Source organism: Puma concolor, chromosome C2, assembly GCF_028749965.1.
Source record: "Puma concolor isolate L17-30 chromosome C2, mPumCon1.1.hap2, whole genome shotgun sequence".
Lineage (NCBI taxonomy): Eukaryota > Metazoa > Chordata > Mammalia > Carnivora > Felidae > Puma > Puma concolor.
Window position 1 is genome coordinate 101,145,312 of NC_141675.1, and position 24,821 is coordinate 101,170,132.

The 24,821-nt window shown below is 37.5% G+C and overlaps 1 protein-coding gene across 2 annotated transcripts in view; it reads left to right on the forward strand.

Moving 5' to 3' along the window:
- Nucleotides 1–12,837: 12,837 nt before the first annotated feature.
- Nucleotides 12,838–24,821, forward strand: part of SLC9C1 (solute carrier family 9 member C1) — a 90,222-nt gene continuing 78,238 nt past the window's right edge. Inside the window, exons 1-5 of one of the 2 annotated variants that reach the window (XM_025913379.2) lie at nt 12,838–13,063; nt 14,088–14,188; nt 16,733–16,861; nt 19,135–19,300; nt 22,532–22,657. In XM_025913379.2, coding sequence (XP_025769164.1) covers nt 12,913–13,063; nt 14,088–14,188; nt 16,733–16,861; nt 19,135–19,300; nt 22,532–22,657 — 673 coding nt within the window. In that variant the 5' untranslated portion in view covers nt 12,838–12,912. The remainder of the gene's footprint in view (nt 13,064–14,087; nt 14,189–16,732; nt 16,862–19,134; nt 19,301–22,531; nt 22,658–24,821) is intronic. The other variant, XM_086675453.1, reaches the window with a different exon arrangement.

The window sequence follows — 24,821 nt, forward strand, 5'->3', positions numbered from 1 at the left end:
CCATAACCAGTAAAGAAATTGGATCAGTAATCAAAAGTCTCCCAAGAAACAAAAGTCTAGGGCCAGATGACTTTCCAGGGGAATTCTATGAAACATTTAAAGAAGACTTAACACCTATTCTTTTGAAGCTGTTCCAAAAAATAGAAGTGGAAGGAAAACATCTAAACTCATTCTACAAGGTTAGCATTACCTTGATTCCAAAACCAGACAAAGACCCCACTAAAAAGGAGAACTACAGACCAGTTTTCCTGATAAACGTGGATGCAAAAATTCTCAAAAAGAATGGAACCAGAAAAGACCTCACATAGCCAAAGCAATCCTGAAACAGAAAACCAAAGCTAAAGGCATCACAATCCCGGACTTCAAGCTATATTACAAAGCTGTAATCATGAAGACAGTATGGTACCGGCACAAAAACAGACACTCAGACCAATGGAACAGAATAGAGAACCCAGAAATGGACCCACAAATGTATGGCCAACCAATCTTTGACAAAGCAGGAAAGAATATCCAATGGAATAAAGACAGTCTCTTCAGCAAGTGGTGCTGGGAAAACTGGACATGCAGAAGAATGAACTTGGACCACTTTCTTACAGCATACACAAAAATAAATTGAAAATGGATGAAAGACCTACATGTGAGTCAGGAAGCCATCAAAATCCTAGAGGAGAAAGCAGGGAAAAACCTCTTCGACCTTGGCCACAGCAACTTCTTACTCAACATGTCTCCAAAGGCAAGGGAAATTAAAGCAAAAATGAACTATTGGGACCTCATCAAGATAAAAACCTTCTGCACAGTGAAGGAAACAGTCAGCCAAACTAAAGGCAACCATCAGAATGGGAGAAGATATTTGCAAATGACATATCAGATAAAGGGTTAGTATCCAAAATCTATAAAGACCTTATCAAACTCAACACTCAAAAAACAAATAATCCAGAGAAGCAATGGGCAAAAGACATGAATTGAATAGACACTTTTCCAAAGAAGATATCCAGATGGCTAACAGACTCGTGAAAAAATGCTCAACATCACTCATCATCAGGGAAATACAAATCAAAACCATGAGAAACCACCTCACCCAAGTCAGAATGGCTAACATTAACAACTCAGGCAAAAACAGATGTTGGTGAGGATGCAGAGAAAGGGGAAGAGTCTTGCACTGCTGGTGAGAATGCAAACTAGTGCAGCTACTCTGGAAAACAGTATGGAGATTCCTCAAAAGGTTAAAAGTAGAACTACCCTATGACCCAGCAATTATACTACTAGGTATTTATTCAAAGGATACCAAAATGCTGATTCAAAGAGACACACACACCAATGTTTATAGCAGCACTATCAACAATAGCCAAATTACAAACAGAGCCCAAATGTCCATCGACAGACGCATAGATAAAGAAGATGTGATATATACACAATGGAGTGCCACTTGGCAATCAAAAAGAATAAATCTTGCCATTTGCAACAACATGGATGGAACTGGAGGCTGTTATTCTAAGCAAAATTAGTCAGAGAAAGACAAATATCATATGACTTCACTCATGTAAAATTTAAGATACAAAATAAATGGACATAAAAGAAGAGAAGCAAAAATAATATAAAAAAAGGAAGGGGACAAAACATAAGAGACTTTTAAATATAGAGAACAAACTGAGGGTTGCTGGAGAGGTTCTGGGTGGGGGGATGGCTAAATGGGCAAGGGGCATGAAGGAAGATACCTGTTGGGATGAACACTGGGTGTTATACGTAGGGGATGAATCACTGGATTCTACACCTGAAATCATTATTGCACTATATGCTAACTAACTTGATGTAAATTTATATATATATATATATATATATATATATATATATATATATATATAATATGCACACACTTTGATAATAAAAAATGAAAAGGAAAAAGAACTTTAAATGAAAGAAAAGAATATTAAAAAGAAACTGGCTTTGAGAAAAAAAGTTGAGAAATGTTGCCTTTGAATTGGGTGAATCACAGTGGTTGCTAACCTTCACCACACATTAAAATGGAAGAACCCAGGCTGCAATTTAGACTGACTTAAATAGAAATCTCTGAGGAGAGTATCCAAGCCCCGGTATCATTATAACTCTGCAGGTGATGTCACATAAAAATAATAAATACGGAGAGTAGTTACACAGACTAGGGACCTATACGGATTGGAAAACTGAGGCCAACAGCGTTGAAGTAAGCTGCCGCGTCTTTCACCCTGCCAGCTGCAACCCATCAGGCCTTTGCTTGCGGGCAGTCTGACTACAGCCAGCACTTTTACATTGGTGCTAATACCATATAACCTTTGAGAATGATGTTTACAAGGCTCTTTGATGCTAGTGATACAATACCAAGTGGAAAACAGCATAATAAATAAGAATGAACCCAACTGTGTAAATAAAACATACAAGAATCACTGGATCGCATGACTGTGGTTGATTTTTTGCTGATTTCTGAAATGTTTTTTCCATATTTATTTCAAAAGCATTCATGATAAGCATGTATTCATTTATTTAGTTCCCCCCCAAATATTGTTTTTAGAATCATAAAAGGGGATATAATAAAAATCAGAAAAGGGCGTATAATAAACATAACATAAAAATAAGAAAAGGGCAATTCTATTACAAGATAGAATTGGAAGAATTCCCTGCATGAACTTTAAGATGCCCACCTAAAACTTTCCTTAGCATGGGAAGCAGATGAGATTAGCAGACTGTAGCTATTATCTATTTCTTCAAAACAACACACATTTCAAGACACATCATGGCCCTTATGGGTCCTCTTCCATGAAGTAACAATGAGAACATGTAACAACTTCCCTGTTTTAAATCCTTTTGGTTTCAACATTTTTCTTATGTACTTGTTGCTATATAAATATATAAAAGCAAGAGAAACCTGGCTTATCATTCCCAAATGAGATAAAAGAAGGCTATAATGGAATATTATATGGTCTATTAATTTCTGTCTTGCTAGAACAACAAAAGAGATCAGAATATTGTATTTTTAAAAGTTATTTTTTTAATGTTTATTTATTTTTGAGACTGAGGGAGACAGAGTGTGAGTGGGGGAGGGGCAGAGAGAGAGGGAGACACAGAATCTGAAGCAAGCTCCAGGCTCTGAGCTGTCAGCACAGAGCCTGATGCGAGGCTCTAGCCCAGGAACCGTGAGATAATGACCTGAGCCGAAGTTGGACTCTTAACCGACTGAGCTACCCAGGCGCCCCTAAAAGTTATTTATTTAAACTCAAGTTAGTTAACATACAGTGTAGTGGAGACTCTGGATCTAGAGTTCTTTCTTGTTTAGCAAGAAAGCGGGACACAGGAATAAAATGCGAGAGATTGCTAATGTTGGGAAGAAGACAAGAGCCCCGGTTAAAGGTCCTTGCTCCATTTTTATTAGGATCAGAAGGCTTACAAACAAGGTGATGGACATACACAAAGGGACAATGAATCTGTGAACGTTAACTCATGGATGTAAGGAAAAGGAGGGTTTGAAGATACTCCGTGTTAGGGATTTGGGTCAATATAAAACAAAATCCTGGCACAGGGCAGATGGTTGTTAACAGATGTGAAGTGCCATGTCTGTTTATCTTAGCCAGACTAGGGGATAAGACAGAGCATGTGACCTCAAGGTCAACAAGGCACCTTTCTTTTGTTAATTAGCTCCTCTCTGGGCAACTTCACCCTGCAGCGGCCTATAGCCCTATTTACCTGCTTATGTAATCTGTTCCTTCCTTCCGGTGAAAGCAGCTTTCTGCTATAATACTAAATTGGGGGGCGATTTCCACCCTGAATACCTAATCTTGTTTACCTCATATACCTTTGTTCTATATTGGGTATATTGGGGGCTTTGCCCCACCCTTTCTATACCTATTTACCTAATCTTGTTTACCCAAACTTGGGTGTGAGCATCCTGTGGCTTTGTAATTCTTTATGCCTTGTTAACCCATCAGTGTAGGCCCAGGGAATTCCTAAACTTATTCCCCACAGTGTAGTACTGGGTTCAAGAGTAGAATCCAGTGATACATCCCTTATATATAACACACAGTGCTCATCCCAACACGTGCCCTCAATGCCCATCTCCCAGTTAGCTCATCCCCCTGCCAACCTCCCATCTAGCAAACCTCAGCTTCTCGGTATTTAAGAGTCTCTTATGGTTTGCCTCCCTCTCTGTTTTTATCTTAGTTTTCCTTCCCTTCCCTCATGTTCATCTCATTTGTTTCTTAAATTCCACATATGAGTGAAGTCATATGATATTTGTCTTTCTCTGACTGACTTATTTCACTTAGCATAACACCCTCTGGTTCCATCCACATAGTTGCAAATGGCAAGATTTCATTCCCTTTGATTGCCAAGTAATATTCCATTGTGCATATATACCACATCTTCTTTATCCATTCATCCATCGATGGACATTTGGGGTCTTTCCATACTTTGGCTATGGTTGATAGTGCTGCTATAAACATGGGGGTGCATGTGTCTTTTCGAAATAGCATACCTGTATCCCTTGGATAAATACCTAGTAGTGCAATTTCTGGGTTGTAGGGTAGCTCTATTTTTAACTTTTTGAGGAAACTTCATACTGTTTTCCAGAGTGGCTGCACCAGTTTGCATTCCCACCAACAGTGCAAAAGGGTTCCTCTTTCTCTACATCCTTGCCAACATCTTTGTTTCCTGTGTTGTTAATTTTATCCATTCAGACTGGTGTGAGGTGGTATCTTGTGGTTTTGATTTGTATTTCCCTGATGATGAGGGATGTTGAACATGTTTTCATCTGTATGTTAGCCATTTGGATGTCTTCTTTTGAAAAATGTCTATTCATGTCTTCTACACATTTCACTTGATTTTTATTTTTGGGTGTTGAGCTTGATAAGTTCTTTATAGATTTTGGGTACTAACCCTTTATCTGATATGTCATTTGCAAATATCTTCTCCCATTCTGCTGGTTGCCTTTTAGTTTTGCTGACTGTTTCCTTGACTGTGCAGAAGCTTTTTATCTTGATGAGGTCCCAACAGTTTATTTTTGCTTTTATTTCCTTTGCCTCCAGAGTCATGTCTAGTAAAAAGTTGCTGCAGCTAAGGTCAAAGAGGTTGCTGCCTGTTTTCTTCTGTAGGATTTTGATTGTGTTTTGTCTCACATTTAGATCGTTCATCTATTTTGAATTTATTTTTGCATATGGTGTATGAAAGTGGTCCCAGTTCATTTTTCTGCATGTCACTGTCCAGTTTTCCCAACGCAATTTGCTAAAGAGACTATCTTTTTTCCATTGGATACTGTATCCTGCTTTGTCAAAGAGTAGTTGGCTATATAATTGTGGGTCTATCTCTGCATTCTCAGTTCTGTTGCATTGATCTGAGTGTCTGTTTTTGTGCCAGTATCATACTGTCTTGATGATTACAGCTTTGTAAAAGAGCTTGAAGTCTGGAATTGTGATGCCTCTAGCTTTGGTTTTCTTTTTCAAGATTGCTTTGCCTATTTGGGGTCTTTCCTGCTCCCATACAAATTTTAGAATTGTTTGCTCTAGCTCTGTAAAGAATGCTGGTGTTATTTTGATAGGAATTGTATTGAATATGTAGATTGCTTTGGATAGTATCGATATTTTAACAATATTTGTTCTTCCAATCCATGAGCATGGAATGTTTTTCCATTTGTGTGTCCTCTTCAATTTCTTTCATGCATGTTCTATAGTTTTCAGTGTACCGATATTTTACCTCTTTGGTTAGGTTTATTCCTTGATATCTTACAGTTTTTGTTGTAATTGTAAATGAGATTGATTCCTTGATTTCTCTTTCTGATTCTTCATTGTTGGTGTATAGAAATGCAATTGGTTTCTGTACATTGATTTTATATCCTGTGATTTTGCCAAATTCACATATCAGTTGTAGCCATTTTTTGATGGAGTCCTTTGGGTTTTCCAAGTATAGTATCGTGTCATCTGTGAAGAGTGAAAGTTTGACTTCTCCATTGCTAATTTGGATGTTTTATTTCTTTTTGTCTGATCACTGAGGCTAGGACTTCTAGTACCATGTTGAACAACTGTGGTAAGAGTGAACATCCCTGTCGTGCTCCTGACCTTAGTAAGAAAGCTGTCAGGTTTTCCTCATTGAGGATGAGATTAGCTGTGGGTATTTCATACATGGCCTTTATGATGTTGAGGTATGTTCCTTCTATCCCTACTTTCTTTAAGGTTTTTATAAAGAAAGGATGCTGTATTTTGTCAAATGCTCCTTTCTTTTATTAATGTGGTGTATCATGTTCATTGGTTTGTATATACTGAACCCTGCAGCCCAGGAATAAATCCCACTTGATCATGGTGAATAATTATTTTAGTGTACTATTGAATTCGATTTGCTAGTATCTTGTTGAGAATTTTTGCACCCAGGTTCATCAGGGATATTGACCTGTAATTCTTCTTTTTAGTGGGGTCTCTGTCTGGTTTTGAAATCTAGGTATTGCTGGCTTCATAAAACGTGTTTGGAAGCTTTCCTTACATTTCTACCTTTTGGAACAGTTTGAGAAGAATAGGTATTAATTCTTCTTTAAGTGTCTGGTAGAATTCCCCCATGGAAACCATCTGGCCCAGGACTCTTATTTGTTGGGAGATTTTTTGATAACTGATTCAATTTCTTTGTTGGTTATGGGTCTGTTCAAATTTTGTATTTCTTCCTGTTTCAGTTTTGGTAGTGTGTGAGTTTCTAGGAATTTGTCCATTTCTTGCAGATTATCCAGTTTGTTGGCATATAATTTTTCATAATACAGTAAAACCTTGGATTGCAAGTAACTTGTTCTGTCAGTGTTCCACAAGATGAGCAAATATTTCTAATAAATTTTAACTTGTTAAAAAAGCAATGTCTTGCAATATGAATAGTATGTGATGCTGAACATCACATGATCACAGCTGAACCAATGTTTCTTTTCTCTCTTTCTCTGCGGGATTGTGGATCATCTCCTATGCTCAGAGGCTTGATATCAGGCCCTGGTGTTTGGCAGCAGTCAGTGTTTTTTCAGCATATTGGAAGGTGCCCACAACTGGCACTGGTGTATTTTTTGTTACTTCAAAGCACCTATGGACAGTCCTTTGCTTTTCTGTACAAGTTAAGCTTAGGAATGCATTGCCTCATTTTAGGTCAGGTTGCCCGCAGATATATACCTTTTTGTCTGCTGCCTTATTGCCAACTACATTAAATACAGTATATGACAAGAATTTGTTAATACTGTACTGTAGTCAACATTTGTGCGAGCATATACAATGGCCCCCATGCAGAAAAATGTTGACAAGAAAGGCAGTAAGAAGAAGGAGATGATTACAGTGGAAGTTAAGGAGGGAATTGTTGAGAAGTATGAATGAGGTATGCAAGTGGCCATAATTGCAAGATTTTATAAGAAGTCTACGTCTGCATCTTGCCTACAGAGGAGAAGGAGAAAAAGGCAGAGGAATCCCCTCACTTCAAATGAGATTAGGAAGACGTATAAAATATGGGAAACAGAGCAAAATTTTGAAGAAAAGCATCACCCAAATAAGGCTGTAGCAGTGTGAGCAATGAATCTGTTTAACAACAATGCAGTATCACATTTCCACGAAATTGTTAAAAGAAGGCAAAAGCAAGTGTTATTGGATAGGTTTCTTGTTAAAGTTGCACAAAAAGAAAAAGATTCCATTGAGCCAATAGATAGCAGTGATTCCTTTAGTGATAGTGAAAGTCGTCCTACACACCATCCCTCCTCTCTCTTGTCTCTCACACCAGCCACGAAGGTTTTCAAAGGTAAGTGCAGGTTAATTTATTTGTCTTTCTATTTTTATTTTTTTATTATTTTGTATTACAGTATTTTAACCATTTTTATATGAATATTTTTGGATTGTGGAATGAAATCTGAGTTTCCATAATTTATTATGGGGAAATTCACTTTGATATACAAGTGCTTTGGATTACAAACATGTTTCCAGAATGAATTCTGCTCGCAAACCAAGGTTTTACAATATTCTGTTATAATTGTATTTCTGTGGTGTTGGTTGTGATTTCTCCTCTTTCATTCATGACTTTATCTATTTGAGTCCTCTGTCTCTCTTTTTTTTTTTTTTTTTTTTTTGAGAAGTGGCTAGGGGGTTATCGATTTTGTTTATTCTTTCAATAAACAGTTCTTAGTTTCATTGATCTATTCTACTGTTTTTTAAAATTATTATTCTATATCGTTTATTTCTGCTCTAATCTTTATTATTTCCCTTCTGCTGGTTTTGGGCTTTATTTGTTGTTCATTTTCTAGCTCCTTTAGGTATAAGATTAGGTTGTGTATTTGGGACCTTTCTATCTTTCTTGCTCTTGAGATAGGCCTGAATTGCAATGTATTTTCCTCTCAGGACTGCTTTTTCTGCCTCCCAAAGGGTTCAGACTGTCATGTTTTCATTTTCATTTGCTTCCATGTATTTTTAAATTTCTTCTACAGTTTCCTGGTTAACCTATTCATTCTTTAGTAGGATGTTCTTTAATCTCCATGTATTGGAGGGTTTTCCACATTTTTTCTCCTGGTTAATTTCAAGTTTCATAGCATTGTGATCTGAAAATATACATGGTATGATCGTGATTTTTTTGTACTTGTTTGGGGATGATTTGTGAACCGGTATGTGATCTATTCTGGAGAATGTTCCATGTGTACTCGAGAAGAATGTGTATTCCACTGCTTTAGGATGAAATGTTCTGAATAGATATGTTAAGTCCATCTGGTCCAGTGTGTCATTCAAAGCCATTGTTTCCTTGTTGACTTTCTGCTTACATGATCTTTCCATTGCTGTAAGTGGAGCATTTAAATCTCCTACCAGAAGCACCTGGTGACTCCGTCAGTTGTGTCCAATTTGTGGTTTCAGCTCAGGTCATGATCTCACAGTTTATGACTTTGAGCCCGGTGTTGGGCTCCGAGCTGACAGTGCAGAGCCTGCTTGAGATTCTCTCTGTCTCCCTCTTTCCCTGCCCCTGCTTGTGCTCTCTCTCTCTCTCTCTAAATAAATCAATAAAATTTTTAAAAAGTAAAATAAAGTCTCTTACTATTATGGTATTATTATCACTGAGTTTCTTTGTGTTTGTTATTAATTAATTGATTCATATATTTGGGTTCTTCAAGTTAGGGCCATAAATATTTACAATTGTTAGATCTTTTTAATGGATAGGCTCTCTAATTATGACATAATGCCCTTCCTCATCTCTTATTAAAGTCTTTCTTTTAAAATCTAGTTTGTCTGATATGCATATGGCTACTCCAGCTTTCTTTTGACCTCCATGAGCATGATAGTTTGCCCTCCATCCCCTCATTTTCAACCTACAGTTGTCTTTAGGTCTAAAATGAGTCTCTTGTAGACAGAACATAAATAGATCTTGTTTTTTTATCCACTCTGATACCCTATGTCTTTTGATTGGAGCATTTAATTCATTTACATTCAGAGTGGTTATTGAACAATATGAATTTATTGCCATTGTGTTACCTGTAGAGTTGATGTTTCTGGTGATGTTGTCTGCTCCTTTGTAGTTTTTGTTGCCTTGGTCTTTGTTTTTTGGGTTTTTTTTTTTTTCCTTTACACTCAGAGTCTCCCAGAAAATTTCTTATTTTAGTGGTTTAGTGGTCATGAACTCCTCCAGTTTTTGTTTGTCTGGGAAACTCTTTATTTCTCCTTCTATTCTGAATGACTGCATTGCTAGATAAAGAATTTTTGGCTGCATATTTTTCCCATTCAACACATTGAAAATTTCCTGCCACTCCTCTCTGGTCTGCCAAGTTTCAGTGGACAGGTTTGCTGCTAACCTTATGTGTCTACCCTTGTAAGGTTAAGAACCTTTTGTCCCTAGCAGCTTTCAGAATTCTCTTTATCTTTGTATTTTGCAAGTTTCACTATGATATGTTATGGTATTGAGCTGTTTTTGTTGGTTTTGGGGAGAGTTCTCTGTGCTTCTTGGACTTGTATGTCTGTTTCCTTCCCCAGATTAGGGAAGTTCTCAGCTATAATTGGTTCAAATAAACCTTCTGCTCCTTTTTCTTGTTCTTCTTCTTCTGGGACTCCTATGATACAGATATTGTTTTATTTCATGGAATCACTTAGTTCTCTGATATAATAATTTCCTTCCCTCTTTTTTTTCAGCTTAATATTTTCCATAATTTTATCTTCTCTTTTACCTATTCTCTCCTCTGCTTTTTCAATCCTTGTTGCCCCATATCCAGTTTGTTTTGCATCTCAGTAATAGTATTTTTTATTTCATCTTGATGAGTTTGTAAGTCTTTGATCTCTGCAATAAGTGTTTCTCTGGTGTCTTCTATGCTTTTTTCAAGTCCAGCTAGTAGTCTTATGAATGTTGTTCTAAATTATTTTCAGATAAATTGCTTATATCTGTTTTGATCAAGTCCCTGTCTGTGATTTCTTCTTGACCTTTCTTTCTTTTTTATTTTTACTTTTTGCAGAGAGAGACAGAAACAGAGAGAGAGAGAGTGAACACTAGTGGGGGAGGAGCAGAGAGAGAGGGAGACAGATAATCCCAAGCAGGCTCTATACTGTCATCAGGGTAGATCCCAATGCAGGGCTCCAAGTCATAAACCATGAGATCATGACCTGAGCAAAAATCAAGAGTCAGACACCCAACTGGCTGAGTCACACAGGCACCCCACTTCTTGACCTTTCTTTTGGGGAGAATTCTTCTGTCTTATCATTTTGGCTAAGTTTCTGTCTTTTCCATGTTTTAAAAGCTCATTGTGTCCTACACCTGAGAATACTGCTATATTAAAAAGGGCTTATACGCTGTCCAAGGCCTGACACTTCAAGAAGTGTTTCTGGTGTATGCTGTGTGCATTGTGCTTTGTGTTTTGGCTGTTTTTTCCCTCTTGTCAGTCCTCTGCAGAACTCCTCCTTGCTTGAAATGGTTGTGTGTTTGGACCTTTAATTAGGTGTGCTTTGATTTGTTTGTTGAAGTAACCCTGGAAAAAGTGGGGGGGAGGGGAACCTGATCCAAAAAAAAAAAAAGAGTAAAGAAAAGGAAACAAAAACCAAACAGAGAATAAAAAGACTATAAGGCTGTTTCCAAAGAAAAAGAAAGGAGGGAAAAAATAAGAAAATAAAAAAATAAGGAAAAAGAAGAGAAAAAAAAAAGCCTGATCCAAAAAAAGAGAAAAGGAAATGAAACAAAACAAAACAAAACAAACAGAAAGGAACTATGAGCCTGATTCCAAAAGAAAAAAGAAGAAGAAAGAAACAAAAAAAGCCTTTAGGTGTCATTTTGATGCCCTGGATTTCCAGTGCACTTGGTGCATTGGGGATGTTGGCTGTGCTGGTCTTCTGGAGGAGAGGTCCACTGCTTTGGCTTAGAGTCAGTCTTGCCCCAGTAAATAAGCAGTTGCCAGGAACGTAGGGTAGGGTTTGGTGTCAGCGGTCCTGCCTCCGCTGGACACTGCTGTTGCTCTCTGAAGTCCCATTGTGTTGGTGTTGGGGGAGGAATGGTGCCACCCCAATCTCTCAGCCCCAGACCAGGAAGCTCACACACCCACCATTCAGGCAGCTCTCACAGAATAATGAGGACAGTCAACTCACCCTGCACCACAGCTCTCCTGAGTTTTATCTTTGGTGCGTGGCTGGGATTCAAAACCCAAGGTCCCAAAGAACCTGGTACCATGTGGATCTGCTCCTCTCCTCCAGAGTAGAGCCTCTCCACACTAAGTGAAGTCCTCTGTCCCTGAGAAACAGTCCCACGCCTGCAGTGTATGGCATCTATGGTGTAGCACCACTAAAAGCAGCAAAGGCTATATTCCCTCTGGGTGCACCTCTGTCCCCCAGCAATGAAAGGCCTTTTGCTGGCACCTGTAGGGCCTTTTGTCCTTAGGTGGCAATAAATCCTCTTCCAAAAGTATTCCCAGTGTGCGCCATAGATCACTACACCACAGTATGCACCCCAGGGCCAGCTTCCTCCTCCCCAGGAGTGAGAGACACAGCTCCAGTCTGGAGAAAGTTGCACAACTCCAAAATCTTAAAGTTTGAGCTCCAAACATTGTTTGAAAAACAAACAAACAAACAAAAACAAAAACTGGGACAGTCAGTACTTCTCACTCCCCCAGTCCATGGTCCAGAGAGGTTTTCATTCTGTATGAACTCAGTGCAGCACTTTCTTAACCCCTCTCTCTTTCTCTCCCTTTTGTCTTTCCATAGAAAGGGTTTCATCCCCTCCAAGGCACCATCGTTTTTCTCTCCCCCAATTCACTTTCATGCACCTCACACCTGCCAAGCTGTCTCCCTCTCAACTGTGGACATCCTTCTGTCACTCTAAAGATCTATTTCCTTGGTTTTCAATGTGATCTGATCTCAATACAGCTGTGTTTGAGAAAAAAGGAAAGCCTGGGGTCCCCCCCACTTCTCTGCCATCTTAAGTTCTCCAGAGATCAGAATATTCTGACCCCATCCCACTTCCCACTTTGGAATAGCTGCCAGGACATGCTTCCAGAGGCTCAGATAAGTTGAGGGTAAACCCCTCAGTTGTCCATCCCCAGAACTAAGTAACCTGCACCATTTGGTAGTCCCATTGACTGATTAGATGAAAACTGCTTTTAGTCAGTTGGGTAGATTCAGGGTGAATAACAGCTGAATAGTGCTTTGCATTTGGAGTGAACACAGGATGACACTGGCTAGTCTCTATCACTTGGAGTTGTACCTTTTCTATCATCTTTAAAATGAAAGCATCATAGAAAGGGAAAGCTTTCTTAAATTTGGTGGACCCTAAGATATCACTAGAAATAATTAAGGAGAAATCTGAGCTTCTTTCTTCTTCTTCTTCCTCTTTTTTTTTCCTAAGAAAAACCAAGAAGGCCAATCGTACAATCCTATGATCCTGTGAAGGCTTTGCCAAGTCATAAGAGCTGAAATCAGATGGTTTGTGAGAAACAACAAAATGGATTTGAATTCCAGTGTGTCTAATATCACTTTTCTTACCAAAACGGTTTCCAGCACATGGGTGGGTTTTCTCAGAATTACATTTATGACTAGTTCTGAAGATCTCCCTGAAATCATTCTAATACTGTCTTTGATCTGCACAGTTGGAGGTAGGTGTAACTATTTCTTTGAGTTTGTTCTATGGATATATCTTGTAAATGTCGCCATATAGAATTGAGGACAGTAGCAGTGATAGAATATTAGAATTTTGTTCCTAAATTTATACTTTTAACCCAAGATTACCAACCAAATGAATCCAATGATAATCTGTCCCTGAGAAGAGACATGCAGAGTCTGATTCATTGTCTTCATCCTCTTTGGGTTCAAAGTGTTCATGTCTTTTTACTTGGTAGGTCATGGTTAGATTTAAATGATTGAAAGAATTGAAGCAGATAATCAAAAACTCAAGGGTTGGTGTATTTTTCTTGTTATCTGCTTTATCATAAACTATTCACATATTAAAGCTAGTCGTGTACTGCTTTGTTCACTTGAACAAAGAATTTTTGGGTCTTCTGAATGTGTCAGTTACTTTTTAAGCACTTGGTAGGGTGTCCCATAGGTTTTGTTCAAATGATAAATTATATCTAGCCTTTATAAGAAGAAAAGAATACTATAGAAATCAAAAGATTTTTTTTTGCATTCTTTGACTGATTAGAAATTATATTACAAAAAAGTGGAAAAAAGAAAACATTAAACTGAAGGAAATGCGATGATATTGCTTATTGTACTTTGATAGAAATTCATTATAGGCTGCCTAATGCATAGTAGATAACCAGTAATAGGAAGCTAGTTTTTCTCATTGGGCAAATTATTATACCTAGTTCCTCATATATTCCTCAAAAATTCCTATAAGTGTTTAGTAATAACCCAAGAGCCAGTGATTGCTAGCAATATTTACTAAAGATTCTAAGGAAATGAGATATTTCATACAAGAGGTAAATACAGAATCCAGCAGATTAGCAATTACACTGATTCAGTGTGCTTAAGTATGAGAGAGGGTTTTAATTACTGGAATTAAATAAGTAAAAAGTGGAACAGTATTTCATTGTCCTCAGCATTAAGAAAGTATATCAAATTAAAGTTCTGTAAGTGTCATATTTCATTGCCTCTCAGTAAAAATGTATTTTTCTGCAGCATTTTTGAACCTGCACTTAAAAGACTTTCCAATTCCTCTCCCTGTGATATTATTTTTAATTGGATGCAGTTTTGAAATATTAAGTTTTACATCTGACAAGGTGTGTATAGTAAATATTTTGTGTTATGCCTCAAATTCATACAAATTCAAAGATGGAATTTTAAGGAAATTTGTAAAAAAATACTTGCCAATTCACTGTTCTGCCAGTTGATAGATGCTTGTGATATGGATACTATCAGATCAGATATGTGAAAAAAGGAACCAGGCATGGAAGAGCTGAGATCCAGCTAAACACAGTCAAAACAGAGCCACTGTCTGGAAGGGGGTGGGCAGCTCAGAGAATGAGTACACATACAGCTACTGAGAGTGTGAGCAGCTAATGAGAGTTTAAGCAGAATTCAAAAGTTTAGACAAGAATTGGTACATAAGATAGAAGCGCAGAGAGGGGGTGCCTGGGTGGCTCAGTTGGTTAAGTGTCCGACTTTGGTTCAGGTTATAAATCTTGTGGCTTGTGGGTTCGAGCTCTGTGTTGGGCTCTGTGCTGACAGCTCAGAGCCTGGAGCCTGCTTTCAATTCTGTCTCCCTCTCTCTCTGCCCCTCCCCTGCTCATGCCCTGTCTCTGTCTCTGTCTCTCTCTCTCTCTCAAAAATAAATAAAAACATTAAAAAATTTTTTTAAAAAGAAGAAGAAGAAGAAGAAGAAGAAGAAGAAGAAGAAGAAGGAGGAGGAGAAGAAGTCCAGAGAGATTAAGCTGCTAGTACAGGTCTCTTGTAGCAAGATAATTCTGACATTGAACCAATCTATTGCTTCAGTTAGGAATATTTTACAAGATTCCTATTACAATAGAGGCTAGTCTTTAAGTGTGTATGGCTTACAAGATTTCAAGAAACAGATGTTGGACCACTTACCTGGAGTTGGAAGTAAGGAGGAAGGCAAACTGTAGATATAGTCATGGCAGCTGCAGTGTTACAAAAAGTTGAGAACTGGAATCAGGTAGAGGAGAGAGACTATCTTACAATAAGAGACGTAGAATGCATTATTGGCACATTAAATAGTTCTCTAGCCTCGGGGTTGGCAGCAAACTTTTTCTATAGAAGACCATCTAGTAAATATTTTAGATTATACAGGCCATATGAGCTCTGTCACAATTACTCAACTCTGCCATTATAATTCAAAAGCAACCGTAGACAATATGTAAGAAGTGGCATGGCTGTGCTCCAGTAAGACTTTACAAAAACAGTCATTGAGTCGGATTTGGCCCAGGGCCATAATTTTCCATCACCTGCTCTAGTCAATCAGAACATGAATGAGAACAAACAAACAGGAGATGTGATATTAACAAACATTATGGGAAACATGTACTCGTATAAGAGCCAGAAGTATTCTTACTTCATTTGTTATGAGCACATTATTGCTATGAACATGTTATGTAACCGTACGATTTTGACTTATATGCCATATTAAGTACTTCTATAAACTTTTATATTTGTCAGTAACCTTTTAGAAGAAGAGAACATAAGTCAAGAACTGTGAAGGGCCTAAGATTTTACTCTGCCTGCAAGTAATAAGTTAGCCTGTCACAGTTTCATGGTCCTGGCAAAAGACAAGGGACTTCTGGGCCCGAGACAAAGGACTTTAGTACTGACAGTAATAGCAGAAACCAGACTATCAGCATCTTCTTGGGCCTGTTCCATGAGCCCCAGGAGCCGCAGGGAGAAGCCAAGAGGGTCCAGTGAAACCCACATACACAATGGATTGCATTATAAGAGAAGAAACCTTAGTTTAAAGAACTTGGATATTTTGTGATGGGCAGTAAGCTCATCCTACCTCTTGCCCTAGAGAGAGACACTATCTTTATTGCACTGTACAGTATAGTAAACCAATTCTTTTCTCTAGAAGGAGACACTTGGCTCTCTCTTCCAAAGCTGTTAGCCATACAAATATTTTTGAAAGATAGTCTGGAAGAAAAGCAATCAATGCCTCCACTCATAAGATATGGGGAAACACGAGAGACCCAGGCAGAATCATCTCCCAAAGGCAAAGATATCACCTCACACGGCAAGTAATCAGTGTTTCCTTAATAAACAAATGTTGAGTGGATGCCCATAAGAGGATTTATCAACTAAATATTTTATGACAAACACCATTAATTAATCATTTCATTAACAGCATAACTTCTGAGTTTTTATTCCTACTATTCTTCCATGCACATTTTCCATATAAGCCATGGTTAATTATTTGTAGTTTCTGAAATGCGATATGATTGTTTATTCATTTGTACACATCGTGCATGATAATCCATATACCTGAAACCTGTCTTCCTCTTGGATGCCTGAAAATCTCCTACACATTCTTTTGTACCCATATCAATGTACTTTCTATAGCCGCTATTTAAAAAATAAAATGGGCATGGAGATGTGCATTAACGTTCCTCTGTTACTGGTAATAATCTGATGGAAAATTATGAAAATGCAGTAGAGTTAAGACTTTAGCACCTATTACGTTGTGATATATCTTTTTCTCTTTTGCTAGAGAGAGGAATCTCTATTGCTCTCTCTAATAGGAGATGCTAACTCCATTAGCATGTGTTGTATGCTAATAGGAGGATGGATAAGTGAGAAATGATGTATTTTTATATTATTAGGTGCAAAGATACACAGATGCCATACAATGGATGAGTCCAAAATTATTTTTTAATATATTTACACCAATAATTATCTTTAACGTTGCATTCGACATGGATGTTTACATGCTCCAAAAGTTATTTTGGCAGGTAAGAAGTAATCTTTTCCAATAATATCATTCACTCATGAACTACTATATGTTATCTATGCTCCAAATTTTTAAAATTTTGCTCTAAATTATAAAACAAAGAAGACAAGGAAAAAGTACAAAGTGTGGGAGAAGTAAATTTAGCTTTATATTTTAGTGAATAAACCATATCTTAGCGACTGACCAGCATATTGAGGGCTCAGGAAAAAAAAAAATTACAGAGGAAAAAAAAGTAATTCTGAGAATCTGATTTGCAGGGCTTAATGCCAGTTATAATTTTAACTCTGAGATGCTATTAGAGAGCTATTATGAAAACATTTGGTCCAGTTTTTTAATTATTTTTTATAAAAGTCTTTTTTAAAATACCCACCTTCTAAAACTTCCCTTACTCACATGAACAAAAACAGAGAATACTCATAGAAACACCTATAACTTTAAATCACAAACCATTATGTTACCCTAATCATGTGATATTTGAACCCCATCAAGGAAAGAGCTTGAAGAAAAAATACTCCAAATCTTAAGCAAGGTATACATTTCTTCCAAAGTAATTAAAACAGCTTTGTAAATATAAGGCCATTACCTAAATTACATTAGAAGCAAAACTATTAAAATAAGCTACACTTTCTATACATATACATATATATTGCTTTTTTTATTTAATATTGGTAGTAAGAGCATTTTTCCACATCATTACAAAATTTTTATAATTTTAAAAAATTTTTTAGTTGAGATATAATTGACATACAACATTATATTAGTTTCAGGTATACAGCATAATGATTTGATACTTGTTGTATTTTGAAATGATCACCGGGGTGCCTGGGTGGCTCAGTCAGTTAAGCGTCGGACTTCGGCTTAGGTCATGATCTCACGGTTCTTGAGTTCAAGCCCCACATCGGGCTCTGTGCTGACAGCTCAGAGCCTGGAGCCTGCCTCAGATTCTGTGTCTCCCTCTCTCTCTGGCCCTTCCCCTCTTGAGCTCTGTCTCTCTCTCTCTGTCTCTCAAAAATAAATAAACATTAAAAAAAATTTTGAAATGATCACCAAAATAAATCTAGTTAACATCCATCACCACAGTATTATAAAAATTTTTTATCATAATTTTAAGATCTACTCTCTTAACAACTTTTAAATATACAGTACAGTATCATTCACTACAGTCACCATGCTGTACATTGAATCCCATGACTTATTTATTTTACAATTGGAAGATTGTACCTTTTGACCCCCTTCATCCCTTTTCCCAACCTCCTGAGTCCTCACTTCTGGCTATTGACAATCTGTTCTTTGTATCAATGAGCTCAGGGTTTTTTTTTTGTTGTTGTTGTTGTTGTTGTTTTAAGATTCCACATATAAGTTAGGTCATATGACATTTGTCTTTTTCTATCTGACTTATCTCATGTAGCATAATGCCTTCAGGTTTCATCTATGCTGTCCCAAATAGCAAGATTTCCTTCTATTTTATGATTAAGTAATATTCCATTGCATATACAATACATTTTCTTTATCCACTCATCTATAGATAGACACTTAGGTTGCTTCCATGTCTTATTATTGCAAATAAGTATTGTAAATAGTGTAAATTCACATTATTGTAAATAATGTTACAATGAACACAGAGGTACAGTTCTGAATTCTTATAGGTAGCTTCAGGCACAGTCACATTTTTCCAAGACCATCTGGCAATGAAATCTTACTACATAGCTGCCACTGATAGAATAAAAGAAAGTAGAAGGCAATGGTGGGAAGGCAGAAGGCCAGGTTCCAGTTCTAGAATAATAGAATTTTTCTTCCCATCTTTTCTATAGTCCTCTGCCAATTCTCTACATTCTTTCTATTTTATTTTCTCCTCCTTTTCCTCTTTTGTAACTTCTTTGTAAACTTGTGTTCTTTTTCTCTCTGTTAATAGGCTAGGTTTCAGTTTTATGCATAGTTAAATGTGTATATATAAGTGTGAGTATATATGGTGTGTATGCATATACCTTTACACATACATATTTATATTCAATGACCTTATCAAGAAATTTAAAAGTTCCCTTTTAATTATATGCTATTTCTTACAAGTGCTGTGTCATAGGTCCTAAGAATCTCATTGCAATATTTGCCTCTTATTTCCAGACTTGCAAGCACATATTTGTTAAATAAGATAATTTAAAATTTCCCTTTGATGGATTCAGTGTGATTCTGTATCTCTAATAATCCTGATAATCTGCTTTTCAAAATAGGATAAAAAGGCAATCTGATTTTTCTATACATAAAATTTCTTTGCAGATAATTTTAATTACAATTCCTGGCTTTTTTATGAATTATACATTAATTCTTTGGTATCTGGCATCTGTGAATAAATTACTTTTGAAAACCACTCCATGGTTATTATTTGCAACTATCCTCATGAGTTCAGATCCCATGCTGACTGCAGCTGCTATAAGAGACCTTGGTAGGTATATGTTTTCCTCTTTTTCTACATTTAAAATATCATATTCTGCATTTAATGTGTCTAGTGTTAAGATCTTTTGCTCACTGTAGCTTCTCACTATATGAAATGAGGTTCTGGGCATTGAGAATTAAGCATAGAGATTCAGGTTGCTGATGCTTAGAACAAAATGAAATGCTAGTGATGGGCTTACCTAGTATATATATTTTTAAAATCTTTCATCCCCTTGTGGAATAAGACAGGGGATTATTTGGAATCCTTGACTTTATACATGCTTCTACCTTAAACCAAAAGTTCTGAGGGTGAACAATTTGCATATACATTGTGATGACATTTCTATTGTCAAATACTGCTTTTCCTTTGAAAATACTTTAATTAGGATAATGCCATCTGTAAAAAAACAAAAAACAAAAAAATTTGGAGTCATCACCATTAAGACCAAAAAATGCAGAAAGTCAAAAACAGTAAAGTCACTAATCTTACAGTGTTTTCAGAGTGTAGTATTTTAGGAGAAATAAATCTATATTTAAAATTAAGTACCAAGTCAGGGTGCCTGGGTGGCTCAGAGGCTCGGACTGTGGCCTCAGTCATGATCTCGCTGTTCCCAAGTTCCAGCCCCATGTCAGGCTCTGTGCTGATAGCTCAGAGCCTGGAACCCTGTATCTCAGACTCTTTATCTACCTTTTTGCCCGTCCCCCACTCACACTCTGTCTCTCTCTCTCAAAAATAAATAAACATTAAAAATTTTTTAAATAAATAAAGTACCAAGTTGATGTAACACACACACGCGCACGCGCGCGCGCGCGCACACACACACACACACACACACACACACACACATACACACTTCTCATTTTATGACCATTATAGTGGGAGAAGCTACTGGAGGGAAGTAGAAATAGAATAGAGGAAACACATCAGTCTACCTAAATGAATAAAGGAAAGCCAATTCTCAAATCAAAGAGATTAAGATTGTGAGGTAAGAGTTTTGGTGCCTGGGTGGCTTAGTCGGTTAAGCGTCAGACTTCGGCTCAGGTCATAATCTCAAAGTTGGCCAGGCTCTGTGCTGACAGTTCAGAGCCTGGAGCCTCCCTCGGATTCTGTGTCTCCCTCTCTTTCTCCCCCTCCCCCACTCATCCTCTGTTTCTGTCTCTCTCTCAAGAATAAATAAACATTAAACAAAATGGTTTAATTAAAAAAGAAAAACAGAAAGGAGAGGAGGCCCCAGCGTCTATCCCCCAGCCCTGCCTCTATGGGACTCTGTCAGTGCCCGCCCCTTTTCCACTCACGGGACTTAGTGAAGTTTTGTGCTACCTGACAGCATTACATACTTCTTTCAACTTTATAATCTTATAATCTGGTTAGTAATCCAGTGATGGCCTGACCTATCATTGTTGAATGTAAATCATTGGGTTATCTTCCAAAGTTATGCTCCTACGTTTTGGCCATCTTGCCGTGACTTTTGGAATATTGTTTTTCTCCTCACTTTGTAGTTTTTAAAAAAATAAAAATAAAGTACTTTTCTCTTGGCAACATTTTTGCCTGAGTTGACAAAGCAAGATTTTTATATTTGTTTTCTTTTACTCCCACACACCTACAAAATCTGCCTATGCTTATGAGTGCATGAGTACCTTCACACCGTCTCGAGCTTTCGATGGCCTGTTGACTCTTATGCCCCCATGTCAGTTGTGTATTTTCACATATTTACAATTTGTTATAGTTCTATTTTCCAAGTTGGAATAATTATATAACAGCACCAGTTAGTTTTTTCTCAGTAAAGAACAACTCTGAGTTTCAACAACTGAGTAAGAAAAAACACAGTGGCTTCAAACAACAGTTATTTATTATTTTTCGTGTGTCTGGCAGTTGTGATGATACGGCCTGGGCTCACTAATGAATCTACAGTCAGATGGAAGATCATCCAGGGCCTAAGTGATCTAGGATGGACCCTTGGAGAAATCCACCTTTCTTCCACATATTTTCACAATCCTCCAGTAGCACAGCCAGGGGACATTATAGTGGTGGTGGCAGAGGTACCCGAGATAGGAAGCAAAAATCCTTCCCAAGCCTCTGCTTGCATCAAGTCTCATAACAGGGGGCGCCTGGATGGCTCAGTCGGTTAAGCCGCCGACTTCGGCTCAGGTCATGATCTCGTGGTCCATGAGTTCAAGCCCCATGTTGGGCTCTGTGCTGACAGCTCAGAGCCTGGAGCCTGTTTCAGATTCTGTGTCTCCCTCTCTCTGACCCTCTCCCGTTCATGCTCTGTCTCTCTCTGTCTCAAAAATAAATAAACGTTAAAAAAAAAATTTGAAAAAAATAGTCTCATAACAGAACAGACTGGATCTCTTAGAGGAGAGAAACTGTAGTTTTACAGGAAAGGGCTTGGATGCATAACGAGGTGAAGAATTAGACCATCAGTGCACTTCCCCTCCACAAGAACACACTGCCTTGACTTGACTTGTCTTGCAACAGCATACTTAGTGTGTTAGGTTGTGATCATAGAATGGTTGGGTCATGAAATAACATTTCCTTCCTACAGACATCTAGAAAGTCATTAAAGATGCTCAAAGTTACAGTTTTGCTGCTACAGGCATATTTAATAGAGAAAAATGATCATTGATCGCTAAACTTAGAGTATCGCCACAAGTGGAGGGAAATTAGGATGGGAGTACATAATATGAGGTGCTTTCCATTTCTTAGAGCTTAATCTCTAAAACCTTTGACAGGAATGTATGGAAAAGTCAGAGAATTTCTAATCATAGTGAGATTATCTTGACAATTGCATGAATACTTTGCTTAGGTACCATGTTATAAAGCTTGGCTTATGAATTTCCTTTATCCCTCTGTCATTGTTCCTTATCTTGCCTTAAATATATAATGTGTATTTATATTGACTAAATCACCAAATTAAAAAAAATAATGAACTTCATGTTTTCATCTGGGCTTTAAAAACAAGCAATAACAGCTCTAGCTTATTATCTTAGTTAAATAAACCATACTCAACCACAATAAATTTGGTTCCTAATTATAGAAGTCTAGACTTAACTTAAAGTTGATATATAATTAAATTTCCTTGAAGGGAGTTTTCAAATATGACTAAAGTCTATTTAAGTATATGGGAAAAGTATGTGATATAAATCTATAGATAAGAATATACTTCTACTTGCTAATAAAAGTTTAATCTTTAATATTGATGATTTTCTTTAGTGAAACAAAATATTTTCTTTTCCATAGGTCTTTCTAGAAGCCTCACCAATTTAATTAATGGAGAAAGTCTGATGACCTCTATAATGTCTTTGATTATGTTTAATAGTATTGAAGATATTAATGGCAACCTACAAAAGGGGAACAATTCATTAGGTAAGAACCTATTTTTTCCCTAAATTTCTTAAAATTAGAATCTTGTATTTTCTAAAAGCTGATATGGATATTGTAATCTTTTACCGTAATTTATGCTTGTACAAATATAATCGTGAGCATTAGTATAATGATTTACCCTTTACAAAGCACTACCACATATCTCTTATTTAATATTTCTTGTGGTTTTATTGTGAGACTCGGTTGAGACTTTTCATGAGGACGCTTATAGGGGAAGCATTCTACAGACCTAGGCTGAGTCCAAATGCTCAACAACAAGAACATGAGAGATGTTGTTTTCTATGAGTTGAAGATGAACTCGGAAGACAAGCTAGGCAGTGCACCTGCTGGTGGTGAGAGGGATACAGCCGTTGCCCTTGGCTTCACTGGGGCAACAGGGAAAGCTGTCAGCTTAAAGAGCAAGTATGAGTGACATGGCCATCTTCAGGGCCTGAGAACAGGGCTTTAAGCAGAGAGATTGCAAGGCCTTCATGAGTTCATTTACCACATTCAGAAAACCCTGAACCTAAGTATCGTTGATTACTTTATCATATGTCTGTGTATTTTATATATATAATGAATGATACATGCACACTATGATGAATGATTATAAAATATATAGATGTGTAATTATCACTCAGGACAAGAAATATAGTGTCACCAGCAATCCCAGAACCATCTTATATGCCCCTCCCTGATCAAAACCCCATACCCTCTTCCTGCAACAGTGGTTCTCAGAGGATAGTCACTACCTTGGGCAGGGCGGCAGGAGAGGGTGTCCACAGGACCCTTTAAGGATGTCTATGAAGTCAAATATTTTCAAAGTAATATTAAGAAGTTATTTACTTTTTTTAGTGTGCTGCTATTTGCACCGATTTTGGAAAAGTGATGATTAGAGGCTCCTGGAGAAAATTCTTGACGTATACTATTCCACTCACTGGATGTCTTTTGTGCCCTAAGGCCTTCTGTGGCATTATCTCATTTCACCCTTCTATCGTCCTGAAAAAAGAGCATTTAAGGGGTGCTTCCAGACTACATTCTAGTGCATCAAAGGGGTCTTTAAGATGACAAATAATATGTTATATTGGAGCCAGATCCTTCTACTACCCCCTTTCCCCAGCAATTAAGTATATCTCAAATTACTTTTCTAATCACTCAGGAAGAGGAAGTTTTAGCTATATGTAGTGGCTTTCATGGTCCCTGGAAACTACCTCGCTGTTGGGCAGCCAATGTTCCTGTTTACCTCTCTTCTGACCCATCTTTGCCTTACATCTTTATAGTCAATGCCTAAAACTAAGAATTAAAGATTAGTTTTTCTGAAGAACACACATTCTAGGGATCATCACCCCTCTCATGTCTTCCTCAAGGGAGCTCATCCACATGGTGGACAGTTACCCTACTTGGGCATCAGGAGAACCCACCTTTAGCCTTGCTCTATATCCAGTTAGCTTACCCAGGCCATGGCAACTTGGAACATCTGTGGTGAACCTGGAAACCCAATTTAGCACAGGAAGGTACATCTTCTTGAAGTGCTTCATATATTCCATCTGTGGTATGTGAGAAAGTCTAACCACCATAGACATTCAACCTCTTCCAAAATCCAGACCACACAAGCAAGTGATACAATATGTCACTCAGAGAGTTTTTACCATAAGACCTCCTGCACATAGGGCTTTCCTGAAGAAGACCAGGGTGAGCAACACAGAGAGGTCTATGTTCAGAAACATCTTAAAAACTCAAGGACCACTCTTGGGGGAAACTGAAAAATGCAGAGAGGTATCATCATACGCGCTGGTTGGAAGGATCCATGCCCAGGCCCAAACTTGGTCCAATATTCTACTAAGCTCCATTTAAGATAGTAAATATTGACCACAGAATGTCAGAGAACCTTATCAGAGTTGACATCTACAGTCTAATCGAGAGAACATTTTTTATATTCACTGGCAAGTCAAAAGAATATAGGGGGGTACTGATATGGAAATTCATTCATTAACCCATTCATTCATTCATTAATACAACAATTATTTATTGATATGTACTATGTGACAGTTACTATTCTAGGCCTTAGTGCTTCAACCATGAACATAGTAGTCCCTGCTTTCACAGAGTTTGCTTCATAATTTTGATAATAATTAATGGAATAGAATTTTGTGTTTAGGTTCCAGAG